Source organism: Cryptomeria japonica, chromosome 2 (genome assembly GCF_030272615.1).
Source record: "Cryptomeria japonica chromosome 2, Sugi_1.0, whole genome shotgun sequence".
NCBI classification, from domain to species: domain Eukaryota; kingdom Viridiplantae; phylum Streptophyta; class Pinopsida; order Cupressales; family Cupressaceae; genus Cryptomeria; species Cryptomeria japonica.
In genome coordinates, this window is record NC_081406.1 from 68,700,215 (window position 1) to 68,714,587 (window position 14,373).

At 35.2% G+C, this 14,373-nt stretch overlaps 1 protein-coding gene across 1 annotated transcript in view; it reads left to right on the forward strand.

Annotated features, from left to right (window-relative positions):
• The first annotated feature begins 504 nt into the window (after positions 1-504).
• The window catches only part of LOC131060536 (DNA-binding protein BIN4), a 180,178-nt gene continuing 166,309 nt past the window's right edge, over positions 505-14,373 (forward strand). Inside the window, exons 1-5 of the mRNA XM_057993787.2 lie at positions 505-725; positions 3,485-3,703; positions 4,330-4,480; positions 4,594-4,676; positions 7,903-7,953. Coding sequence (XP_057849770.2) covers positions 678-725; positions 3,485-3,703; positions 4,330-4,480; positions 4,594-4,676; positions 7,903-7,953 — 552 coding nt within the window. The 5' untranslated portion in view covers positions 505-677. The remainder of the gene's footprint in view (positions 726-3,484; positions 3,704-4,329; positions 4,481-4,593; positions 4,677-7,902; positions 7,954-14,373) is intronic.

The following is a 14,373-nucleotide window of genomic DNA, read 5'->3' on the forward strand; positions in this document are numbered from 1 at the left end:
AAATTTGATTTTATGCAAATTCTTGGTTACTAGGGAGCCTTACACCATTGTTGCAAATGCAAGTACCAAATGCAGATCTATTTAATGCATGAAGTTGTGAAGTGATATTTGGAAGAATGTACACTTGAATGTCTAAGAAGTCTAAAGTTGATTGTTTTTATGTCATGTAATGCACCAATAGCTGTGCATATGTAATTGTAATTGTAGTACATTTGTACTTTTTAGCCACTTGCATAAAGTGGCAAATGTAAACATTAAGTTTAAAAAAAAAAAAAAATGTTTATTATTTGTACAAATTGTTTTGTATTAAAATAGAAAATGTAACCGTAGTTGTTTATTTTTATTACTTTTTTATTGTCAACTACTAATTCATTTGTGAACATGTATTGGTATTAAAATAAATATTTACTGATATTTTTATATTTATGTAGTGACAATTTTTTTTAATATTTTGGCAATAAAATGACAGTTATTGGACTATGTTATTTCCCCTATCCTCCAAATTAGTTATCTCGTCACACTATTCATATTCATAAAACCTGCATTGCGCGGGCTACTTAAACAATTTGTGTACTTCAACCCGGCATTTTACTTTATCCAGGCATTCAGTTCGAGCAGAGAAACGGCATTCTTTTTATGGCACATTGAGGAATAATAGCGGCGCGACAAATTGCGAAATGGATAGCAACAGGGAAGCTTCCCCTGACTGGCTGAGGGAGTTTCAGGTATTATTTTATTTTATTTTATTCTCTGACAATTTTTGGGATATTCCAAGCAACAGGACTGGATATTTGAAATTTTGGGCAATTCTCTAGAAGCCTGAACTAGCCTGTATAATATTTTTGGAAACTGCGTAAAAACTTCAGGGAACCTTTCCAAATTTGCCACAAAAGTTACCAGAAGTTCCACAATTCCGTGTACTGACTTTAACTAAATGGGCATTGTATAATTCCGAACACTTTTCAATTGGGCGTTTTGTTTCAACTTTAAATAATGCGTGGACATCAAAATATGACAAACAAATGCCCTAAATGGCTATAAGCTGAATGCAAGCTGCGTTACAAGAGAAATAGGCGATGGGACCTTACCAGGTCGCATGTATTAATCAACCAAGCCAAATTTGGATGTACAAGTGAACATTGTTAATTTCATTTTTTATTAACCAAATAGGACCAGCTCAAGGTGATAAAAGCACATCCCCTTTTCATAACGAAGCTCAAGGTTCAAATACCAGGAGACATTCTAAAATGTTGGAATTGGGCTAGGTAGAAATCCCGGAGATGCCACAGCAACTAAGCAGAAGGTTTCCCAAAAATACAAGGGATTTACCAAATTAAAAAGAGTTTTACATGTGTAATTTATATGTACGAACGAGAATGCATACCTGGGTGGCATCTTCAGCAATATGGGTTGTCTAGTCAATTTGACTTCTCTCTTTTCTCTGATTTATGTAGTTTCTCTTTAATGCACAAGTAGTAAGATGCTTAAGATCTCATTTAAATGGTTCTAATTGTTGTTTGAGGAGATTTGATCCATCATTGAACAAACCTAAAGCTGACATGTGTAATTTGATGAAGTTTTAGAGAATATGAATATCATCTTTGGGTATTATTGTTCTCTTTCTCTATGTAACTAATTTACAGAAAATGATGCTATATGGAATTTATGAATTATGATTATAATTTTCAGAGGCAATCATCATAAATTCATAAAGCATCTACCTAACTATTGCATCAGGATTTTGCATGATGATCCAATTTTGTACTCAATTTATATTCAAAAGAATCAAACTTAATAGAAAACACTTTTGTACTCATTGGATACATTTTGACATTGAATCTTGCAAAAAAAAACAAAAAAAAGTGTTTTTAAAGAAATTTAAGCAATTTTTTAAGTTGTTGAGTTTTTGCTGAGTTGCAAATTTTGGGTCTGCTGAGTTTTGCCAAGTCCGAGTCTGCCAACTATGGGTATGATAATGATTTTTACTCTCAAGAGTAATGCCTTCACAGGAATAGTAACTTTTTGCTGTCTGTCTTTTTTAGAACTCCAATGGTCAAGCGTCTAACTTCATTTTTACTTAGAAAGACCTGTCTTTCTTCTTTGTTCATTCTAAAATACTAGCACAGTTTAAATGATTTAGAATAGTATCTTTCTGTTTTTCTTTTTGTTCTGCCCCATCCTTGATTAATTTTGATCCAGGTCACTGTAATTTTCTCATCTTCTCATAAAAACTTGAAGTTTGCAAAGTGTAATCAAAGATCTGTTAAGAGAAGAATCGTCTGGTAGGATAAGAATCTGGTGATGGGTATGGCGAGAATTCTCAAAATTCCAATTGGGAGTTTAAATAATAAAGGGGATAACTTCAAATGTGGTTTTCTTAATCTGTGAGCAACTGGCAGCTGTCTTGCGGCTTGCCATTAGAAAAAGTAGTTTTGTTTATGTGTTAAGGGAAATTCTATGAATAATGTAGTTTATTGTCTACACTAGGGGGTATTTCATTGGCTGTTTATAACACTAGCAATACCTGACTTCAATGGTTAAAATAGTAGGCTCTTCCATGAAACTGTCATTTGCCCAAACTTCGTGTCTCACTGACATGTTCCACAAATTTGTGATTAAAGGATTTAACAGTTGTCATGGAAACCTTCTACACCATGCATATAAAACTTGCTTTTTCATTCTGTACATTGTTTTCTTCTGCAAGTTCCACGAGAATTATTTTTTTTAGGTACTGGCACTCACAGTTCTCAATATTTAGCAAAATTTCTTGATGTTGATTAGGACAATGGTGTTTGATTTGTCTGTTAAGTATCAGGTAACTAAGAAACACTTGCATAATATAGTTGTACACCATGCCAACAATATTCTACCATGGAATTATCTTTTAGTCCCTTTTGGATTAGGGATGCTGGTGGTGAATCTGGTCCATAATACATTCAAAAGAATGGAAAGCAAACATAATTTTAAAAAACCAATATTTGGGTGTTATTGCTAATCAGTTATTGATATTTAGCTGAAGGGGGAGTTTACATATATCTCCACAGCTCTACTTCCCTCCCTCACGAGAGTTTTTGTAGTATACTATTATATAATGTGTGTAGTAGAAGACTAGCTGATTGATTAGCAGTGCACATTAAGGGTGTTGACGTTAGTGACAAAGTTTGAGGTGCTGATCTAGTTATACTGATCTATTTAACACGTACAATATATATGTATTGGGTCTATTAAGAATATAATACCAAACAAGATTACAATGAGTTTGTTACAGGTTTGTATTACTTCATGTAATTGATCTTGTAATTTGCTCTGTAATATTAATTCGATCTTGTTTCACTTTCTGTTATTTTTGTTTGCTTAACGGTTGTATTTCTGTCACATGAAGATGTGGTGGATTGATAAAAACCAATTTATGCCTTTTCCCTTGTCATAAGTTATTTATTAATATTATTGCAATCACTGATGCCATGGTATGCTTTGTGTACAGGCTCCAAAGCAGACATTCACAACACTGTCATCCTCTCCTTCAAATTCTCCTTCGCGTGATGTGCCTGGTAGTTCAAAAAAAGAGTCAAGCAGATCCTTTGAAGAAGAGGAGCATCAGTCAAAATTGGGATCTCAAGAAAAAGGAGTAGAGACAGTCCTTCTCAGTGATAGTGAAGAAAAGACCCCAAAGAAGATTCAGCGAAAATCAAAAGCATCTAAGGTGAGAACAACAAGAGAGTCCAAGGAACCAATATAAGGAAAAATACCCTTTAATCAGGAAAAATTGCATCTAAGAGATGACATAGTGTTGGTAAGTGTCTAGTATATCCCCTTGGGATTTGTGACATGGCTTAACAGCCTCCTGTGAGATCTTTAATTGGGATGGTATCAATTTCCTGAATAGATGCATCTTTTGGGAGAAATGACCAGCTCAACTCCCTATAAGTGGTATCAAAGTGGGGTCACAAGTTTGAATTCCCTCGGGTAATGCTGAGGGGGAGATTGTTGGTAAGTGTCCAGCATATCCCCTCGAGATTCATGACATGGCTTAACAGTCTCCTGTGAGATCCTTAATTGGGATGGTTTTGGTTTCCTGAATAGATGCATCTTTTGGGAAAAATGGCCAGCTCAACTCCCTATACATAGTTCAATATGTATATATAAAGAAATGACATAAACCAAGAACATGAGGTGGATGAAGGATTGTATTTTTGGTCTAGTTTTAGTTACTAAATTTTTGTGTTCCTTTTAGTACTTCTGATTAGCGATTTGTAAAAGCTCTAGTTTTTGACCTATTTTGGTCATCCTTGCACATTATTGTAATTTCGGCTCTTCTTTCTTTCAAAGTCTAATGTAGGTACAAAGAGGAGCATAGGTAAGAAAAATGTAAAAAAGGAAACTCTAACTGCTCCTAAAGTAAAGTCCGAATCTGATATTAGAGAAGACAGTAAGAAGGGGAATGGAGCAAATTTGTCCACACTGAAAGTTGAAGGTGAAGGTAAATATGTAGTAAGAGATAGGTAAACTGCTATTGAATTCTGTGATTGCTTAAGCTGCTAGAACACCAGCATTTTCGTTAGCCAGTGGTGTTTATAGTTCCGTTTGTTGCAGATGATGGTAATAAGATGGAAATTGACATTGATGATGCTTTGGGTGTGGATGAAGAGATTCCCGAGAAACGGACGGAGCCACAGGTAAGCTGGAATTTTCTCTTAACTGTGTGCATGCTTTACTTAGTAATTTGAATTGTGGTATCTTTATACTCTCCTTTGTGTTGTGCACATTCTTTTGCTACTTGTTCTTGTAATTCTGGATGATGGTTTACTACATTAACATCATGAATTATAAACCATAGTTTGCAGACTTGGACTTGGAGAGTACTTGGCAAGCCCAAAATTTTAACTCAGCAAAAACTCAACAAAACTTGGCAACTTAAAAATACTTAAATATTTAAATGGCAAGCAATATTTTTTTGAGTAAACATAGACCAGACAAGTAAAAACACTTTACATGGTTTAAATGTAAAAGCGTTAAGCTTTTCTGGAAGGGTTTGAAGTAGTTTTGGAGGATGGTTAAAAGTAATTAAATTATGAAAAACGGAATGCGCCATGATGGCTTGTGTTGTCTCCAAGGGTGCCCCTTGACCCCATTGGGGGCTATTCCCAAATCCTTGCTTTAGTTTAATAAAACAAAAAAGTGAATTTTTTTTTAGGCCATGTTGGATGGAAGAGCAGTACTTTTTTTTTTGAAAATTTCCCAATTAAATTCCTAATAATTAAATTTCATTTATACTTTTAGTTTGCTAAGTTAGACCCTCTCTTAAGTAATGCTCCTAAGGCTGTAGCAACATTTATAAACATGCCTGAGATACAAGCACTTGACTCCATGTGGTGGCTAGTAATTTTCGGTTTAGGGATACAAGCTCCTTCTACCATAGTTCGTCATTGCATATTTTGATTTTTTGTCTTTCATGCCATGGATACTGTAATCCATGAGTTTCATACACCTTAAACACTTGCTGATATTTATATATCTAAATATGTTGTTTCCTTCAGCTAAAATCTGCTTTTATACTCATGTGATTAATATATATTTGTTTATGTCATCAAAGTAGCTTTGATTTGATAAGTTTATTGTGTCTTTAAAGTTTATTCATTTAGAGGTGCATGATACAAGTTTTAAATCTTTAAATCTTTAGATTTCATTGTCTTTTCAATTTGTTGAGTTTGGGTCAAAAATCAACTCTGCCAAGTCTATGTCTAGTTGAACGATAAATGAGATTTTTTGGATGATTTGTTTGCAGTGGTTCATGCCTCCTAGGTAGGTCATTAGGTTTGCAGTATAGTTGGGAATGGGCCATTTTATGGGAGTTTTCAATTTGATAGGGTTTGCATGTACACCATTTTGATCAATATCAAAACCCAATTATTTAATAGAATTTTGAACATTGGACATGATATAGAGTGCTAAGTATTTTGATAAGTTTACTTGCTTTACAATATGCTTAACTAAAATGAAATGTCATTTAGCATTGGAAGAAGTAAGCTTATACAACTTACCTTATTTTTGGATCTTTTAGGTATTTAGTTATCCATCATAAATTGCACTTTGGTCATACTGGAATGGGCATTGAAGAAGGAAATTTGAGCAATCTAGGGGTGTTTCATCACATTCAATTGTATCCTTGAAAGGCTTGATAGCAAAAAATATTGCACAAACCTTGTTGATGAGAAGGTCCATGTTCCTATACCCAACCTTTCACTAACTGTATTTTTCACGCTTACATTTTGAATTATTGAGAGAGCTGTTTGATTTTTTATTTGGTAGTTTTGCATAAAGATAGACACTTGAGAGGCCTTAGAGTAGTTCTTAGTCCCGAGAACAAGGGTAGTTCTAGGCTTTGTAAGATTGCTAAATTAACCATGGGTAGATCTTATACATCTTCCACTTTCACTTGTTGCTCTTCTACGAGGAGAGCTTTCCTATCTTTCTTACTTCAAATTACCTTGCACTCATCAATTGAATCATCCCAATGCATGCGGCAGCTACAAAATAGATTCGTGCTACTGGGTGGAAGGGAGGAGGATTGATTTGGAAATTTTGAGTGGTCACTATTTATGGATGGTCTTCGTGCTACTAGTTGCAAGGGAGGAGGATTGATTTGGAAATTTTGAGTGGCCACTATTTATGGAAGGTTTGCAGGTACCTTATTGCATTCACTTTTTAGGGCCTAACTTATATTTGTAGTCACTTTAAGCTTAAAATCCCTATCAAAAGATTCCACTGCAAACATAGCCAATTTTTTATGAAGGACAAGAGAAAGACCCAAAAGAAATTTAACAAGTACATTATTCAGCATTTAAAATATTGGGTTTGACTTGGAGCTTGTTGAAGGTATCAGTATATTAATGAATTGATTGACCTCAAGCTTGGGTGAGTTGATTTATGCTGATTTAAATGCGTATAGATTTCAAAAATGTGGTCAAAATGGCAGGTCAATGATATATGGTGTCTGGACTCTTGCTGAACACCACTTTATAATTTTTCCTGCTGTTTTTTAGGGTTAATTTTTGTCAATTTCGCACAAAATAAAAATCACCTTTGTTTGCAGGTTTTAATTGTGATTTACACTGCGATTTTGAATGATTTAATCCCTAAAAAGTCGTTGACCCAAGTCAACGATTTTAACCCCGATTTTTGGGGAAAATCTCTCTGTCACTTGCGATTTTTTCCTAATCGCGATTAATTCCAGAGTAATGCTTGTATGTCACTTTGTACATAAACATCGTGAATTGTCTATATAAGGTTGAGAGTTGTACAATAGAAGTTGCATAGACCTTTGCAATCCATCTATCGTCAAATTTTCAATGGCAAGCTTAAGTACTTATGCGAACCTTTCCTTTGTGATGTGTTTTCATCCTTTTATTTTATATAATTATCATAAAAGAATTTGTTGCCATTTCGAACAGAACTCCATGGGCGATGAAATGGCTCACAACTGACTTTAAAGTTAGAATCAGTTTACTGTTGTAATGTAAATGAATTTTGTTTTTGTAGGATACAATAGTGCACGCAGAAAATTTCTTGTTCATTGTATTTGACATGGTTGCTATAGGATCATTTCAGCTTTGTTTGCCTGATGTATTGCATCGGGCATTGGCAGATATACTATGATTTAATTTGTCGTTGCTTTAAGCAGTATTAGCTTTCAATGTGTTGGAACAAAAGGTGGAGATCGATAGACATTTATCTCAAAGATTTTATTCCATGAAAGTTACCACAGTGAGAGCTCATGGTTCTAATAATTTCATATATTGATGCTTTTCCAGGTTGCTTATTTTTGTCATGTTTTTAACATACCAAAATTTCTGCGCTAAAACCTGCAGATTGTAATGAGTTAATTTATTGATGCTTTTGCAGGTTGCTTCAAGATTGCCTTTGGTATTTGCAGATAAAGTTCATCGTTCAAAGGTATTTTTCCATTACTATATTCAAATTTTCATTTAGCCAAAAGAGTGAAGGGATAATTTAACAGGAAAAGGATGTAGAAAAGTGCTTTGTGGTTTGAAATCTCTTTGTATGGTATATGCCATGCGGGCATCTGAACCTCCTTTGGGATCTTCTTTGTCCTTTGAGGTGCTATTTGTATGCGAGGCTTCCATTTGCTAACTACTTGTGAGAATGTACAATGGTGAAATGTACAGCTTTATGCACATATTTATAAGAAATCTCAAATCTGTTGAAAGACGTAACATTTGCAAACACTTAAAACTAAAATGAAATATTAAACATAAAGAAAAATAGCATTCTTGAAGGAGTAGTGATAGATTTCCTTCTCCAATTCTGGATCAGCATAACTGAAAGAAATTCATCCAGAGAAGCATAGAGGACTGGAGTGATTCGGATTTTCAAAAGCCAAACAAGCAATGTTTCAAAGAAATAATGTAGAGAGTCCGCAAGACAATCATCAATAACAAGTACTTGATGGTAATCAAAACTAAGGTATTTATCATAAACATTAAATAATATTTCATAAAATACCAGTGTTCCACGGAAACATGTTCCCCCCCCCCCCTCAGACCTGCGTTTCCAAGATGGGGATGTTTCCGAGACAGCGAGACGGGGACGAGGCGTCTCCCGCCGTCCTGCCATCGCCACCGGTGCTTCGTCAGGGACGGGGTAACGTCTCTGCGTCTCCAAGGATTCTCGGAGATGCTGAGACATCTCCAAGTCTCCTTGGGAGACGTCTCCAAGAATCCTTGGGAAACTCCAAGGCGTTTCCAAGACACCTCGAGAGACTCCCAGGCGTTTCAAAGACTCCTAGGCGTTTCCAAGACTCCTCGGGAGACTCCCAAGTGTCTCTTGAGGGGTGGGGAGACTTGCAGGAGTCTCCCATTTGAACACGTCAAAAAGCAATTGAAATTTTTTATTTTTTTAAATTTTGAGCGATTTTTGGGGGTGGTAACCCTAATTTGACGTGGGCCCCACACTGTCCCCCAATGCAATACAAAACCACTAAAACTAGTGATTTCATTCATATTTCTAATTCTGATTTTTGTACCAGCTAGCTGAAGAGGAGAAAAAACTTAGAAATCTTCGTATTTAGATTTAGTATTTTAAATTTTGCTATTTTATAATTTTACTAATTTCCTATAGTTTCATTTGAAATGTAATTCTTATACTCTTATACATCTTTTCACAACTAGTTTTTCAAGTACTATAACTATATGTATAACTATATTAGCACCAGCACCCTGCCACCCCCTCGCCGCCATCCCCCCGCCGTCCCCTCATCGTCCCCAAACTTAGGCCCTTTGTCCCCCCGTCTCCGAAACCCGTCCCTACGTCCCCAACGGCTGTGGAACACTGTAAAATACTTTCTCACATATTGAAAACTTTCAAACTTCTAAGCATTAGTCTTTAGCTGGTTTCAATTTTCATGATTCTTGAAACAGTTTTAATGTTGTCCTTCTATAACAATCTCCAAGTTATCATTAACATATCAACTTTGAAAGTACTAACTAACTAACGACATTTATTAACTAATCAAAACTAATAAACAAACCGTAAACACACACAAGTGATTTTTAAGTCAATTACAAAATTATTTTTAGCAAAGACGGGGCTGAGAGAGAGAGAGGTGCACATGCTTGTCAATTCTAACATTGTGTAAAAATATATTTTGATGCCAAAATCATTAAATTTCTTCTTTTGCAACTTCATAAACTTCTTTTGAATAGAATTTTGGGGTTCAAACTGCATGCTGGGGTGAAGCCTTGTGGTGGAGAGTCTTGTATTGGGGCATGGATTCTTTTCAAGGGTGCGGCTTGTTGCTACGCTTTCATATACCTGTTTTTGAATTTCTGGTTTTAAATTTCAACATATCCATTCTCTCTACAACCTCTCTTAAAACATGTGCTTACCATCAAGATGAGGTGTTGCAGCAAAGTAACAAAAAGTTACTTGCATCAGCATTGGCAATTAAAAGGATCCCAGGGCTGTCATGATTTAATTGAAAATTTTCATCTACTCTATTGTTATTACTCTTAAATCCAATTTTTCTACTCAACCTTTTCAACCACACAGGTTCCTTACAAGCATGTTTTGTGGCCATAGATTCTGCTTTAGTAGTTAATAGGGTAATTGTTTGCTGCCTCTTGCTTCTCTAACTCACTACTTTTCGAAACAAAACAAACACATGTTTGCTTGGAGACCTTCAGTTATCAAGATTTTCAGCCCAATCTGAATCAACAAATCCTTATACACTTAACACTTAGCTCACATCATTAATACTATGATAAGCTAAGCAATAATCAAGAGTTCCCTACAAGTACTTGAACACCCTCTTCACATGTACCTAATGTTATTTACCCGGCTTCACCATGAATTTACTTAGAACTCCACTGGTTGGGCAATGTTTAGTTTTGTGTAGACCATGGATGGCATATTCGTTGAGTAAAATATAAAACAAGCTTTTGAGCCATTTACTCTCTTAGAAAGACTTGTCGAATTTTTGAAGAGTGCTTGCCAAAAACTTGGCGAGTTTGAAAAAAAAACTCGCTAGACATTAAAAAAGGGGAAACACGAAAAAAACACAAATTTTTTGGAAAAAATAGTTTTTCCCTATAAATGCATGAATGCCCCTCACACTTCCTCACATAACACTTGGACAGCAAATATTCTTCATAAAAATGTACCAAATACCTATTTTGTGACAAGAAGTTTTGTGTGGTTTCAAAGGCTCTAATTTGGGCATTGCCTCTACACCCCCATGAGGGGTGCTGCCCCTTGACCCCATTGGGGGTGATTCTCGCAAGCCCCCACGAGGGGCGCTACCCCTTTACCTTGTTGGGGGCTTGTCCCCGAACTCCTACAAGGGGCAATGGCTCTCAACTCTGTTAGGGGCATTGCCCCCAAACCCCCATGAGAGGCATTGCCCCCTCAGCCTCTGTAATGTTCCCTATTAGGGTTTAACTCAGTTTCCCTAAAATACCTAAATGAGGTATGGATTGTATTTGGAAATGTGATTTGCTGACTTAATGTCTTGATTTAGAACCTGCAATGAGATTTGTTTTCAAAAGATAACGTATAATCCAAAAGTTACAAATAGAACTCTATTCATCATTCTAATAATCATAAGTACATGTGGGTTTCCTTTGAGGTTTTACCCAAAGACTCATCCATGCTATGAAGCCCATGAGAGATCATACAATGTGCCTTGAGCCTATCCATCAAGTTCAGGGGCACGGAAGTACATTTGTCATTCGGCCTCCTAACTTTGAATGGAACACAGCTACTTACTTTCCTTATATGCCCATATCTCCCCTCCATAATGGGATGACAGATTGGATGAAGCTTTTAAGGAATCATTATGAATTATGCATAGATTCGTTTTTTATTATTAATCACACATTAGAAACAAGAGAATATATGCATACATTCCTACTTGCTATCAAATGATAGTCCAGTAACAGATTAGCCAATTCATATTGCTAAGCATTCCACTTCATACTGCAGTATTGATAAATATGTCACTGCTGTTCAATATATATATGTATCGTCTGAATCTGCAATGTTAATTAGATCCCATGCTTATCTTGTCTTCCATTATGATCCATTCATTATTCACTAGACCCAAACACTCATATAATGCACAGGGACTGTATGCTGAATATCATTTATTTATTCAGATTTCTACTTGATCTCCTTTCTCTTCCCCTGCTCAAATGAACCTTCTTCCCTTTATATCTCCCAATGTGAGGGAGAGGTCACACCTCTTCATCATGCATGTCCTTGGGCAAGAGACACAACCTTTCACAATTAGCACCCTTTTGAAAGAGTGCAACCCTTCATAATTTCTGCCATTTGAAAGAGCCACTTCCTCATCTACTTCCCATTCTTTTTCTTCTTCCATTAATCTTTCCTTGGTTTACATGCTCCCTGCCTTCTTCCTTTCTTTGTCTCCCCTCTCAAATGAGGTTCTCTTCTCCCTTATATATTTCATGTTTGAGGGAGTACAACTTTTCATTTCATTTCTTTTGACCATTCATTAACTTAATTAAAATTTCATTATATTTAATTATATTCTTTTATATTTTAATTTATATTTTATTTTTATTCTTTTGTATTTTAATTTTATTATTAAATTCTATTTCAAAGTGGGGACATTACAACCTCATTTGGATCTCCATTCCTCAACCCCCACTAGTTATTGGGATCTCTTCTCATATAAGAAATTTGATTATAATGAGTGGATTTGGGAGTGGAGATCAGAATCAATAACTTAAGATAATTATCTTTTATCACTATTATATTCTCATTGATCAATGATGAAGAATCATAATATGAGTATAAAAAATTCAAATGCCAATGTTATTATATAAAATATAATACAAACTTTAGCCTTGCACAAGAAAGGTAGGCAACAAATTAGAGGTGTTCATTGATTTGGTTGAATCAAAGCCACAAACACATCCTTCAATGTTGTGTGAGGAGCTACAACGGAGTGCAAAGGTTAGAACCTCCTCAAGTTTCTACTAGACTAGGGAAGAGGAAGATGTCAAATGTTGTAATATGCAATTTATGAATTATGATGATAATTTTCAAAAGAAATCATCATAAATTCATAATAGTTGCCAACTAACTATTGTATCACAATTTCACATGATGATGCAATTTTAGGCTCAATTTGTATTCAAATGAATCAAAATTAATAAAAAATGCTTTTGTACTTATTCATGGACTCATTGGATATATTTTGTCTTTCAATTTTGCAAAAAAATGTGTTTTCAAAGAAATTTAACCAATTTTTAAGTTACTAAGTTTTTTGCCAAGTCACAAATTTTGGGTCTGCCAAGTCCGAGTTTTCCAATTATGGTGTAGACCATTGCATACATTTGACTTCCTATTGCACTTCCATAAGGAACAGTCTTGATGTCCTCCAAATTCTTCGCAGATTTAGGACATTGCTCCACAATCAACTGTGCCTATTGGTAGGGGTTTACTTATCAGTTCACTGTCTTCCATTCCAAACCTCCAGAAGATTGTCTCTACATACACCCTTTGGCTTAGTTATAATTACCTAATTGTCCTATCCCTACATATCTCTATACCAAGAATGTATTTGGCAACTCCAAGTCTTTCATCGTCAAATTTACTAGACAATGGAGCTTTAAGTTCCTAAATTAATGCTTTATTATCTCCAGTGATAAGTGTATCAATTCTTCTAAAGCCCAATTCTAGTACATTATTATCAAATTTTTTGTTCCATATTTGTGATGATCCTTTACTCGTACAAAGAGCCTTTTAGCTTACAAAGGGGTTTGTTTTTACCTTTCACCTTGGCTTTTTTTGTCTGTTACATGTAAATTTCCTTCTCGAAGACTCAATGCAAGAATGTTTCTTTAATATCCATCTGCTCAATTTTCAAATCAAGTGCCACAAGAATAGAGCATCTTTATGGAACTCAACTTAGTGATGTTGGAAATAGTAGCTAGCTCGGATACCTGATTATTGAATTTTAATGTTGTCAATGACAACTAAAATTCATATGTATTATCTCTCATGCAATTCGAACTGTTTAGGGCTGAGCCCAAACACATGTAATGTAAAGGCAAAAGGAATGATGTAATTTATAAAATGGCAATGTAAGACAAAAATAAATTAATATCATATGCAAGCCGATTTGGGTGATTGGTGCCAAAGGATGGATATAAAACAAACATCAAATGAAGTCATTAGTAATAATTTTTCCTACAAATTCAATCTGCTCAGGGAACTCCTCTATCCTGTGCGAGTTTTGTCAAGTTCATTGTGCGAATTTGATGAAGACTCTTCTTGTGCGAATCTGGTCAAAGTCTTCCTTGAGCGAATTATAAGGATATCCATGCGAATCTGAAAGGACTCTCATGCGAAGGCTGGAACATGCGAATTGGTCTACATTGTATGAGAATTCATTGTTGATCTTCTTTTAGCTATCTGTTGTTGATAAGGGCTGCAATCTTCATTGTTGTGTAAAGAAAGATTCTGATCTGCTACCTTGTTGATTGGACAACAATCTGAGATAAGTTCATTGTCTTGTAATTGCCTACATTTGAGATAATACATATTGAATTTTGAGGTTGGGTTTTTCACCTCCAAGAGGGAGGTTTTCCCAAGGTATTGGTGTGTTTTGTCTTGTGTTTTCATTGCAGTTACTGTTTATTTAGAGTCTGTTATAACCTGATTGCTTAAAATTAACATGGTATCAGAGCTTTAGGTTCATTATAAATCAGAAAATTGGTTATCCTTCACTTTCAGTTTTTTGTTTTAGTTTTGCAAGATGGTTATAGGATTGAAGGTTGAGGACAGACTTGATGGTGCTCTTAAATTTACCTCTTGGAAAGTTCGTGT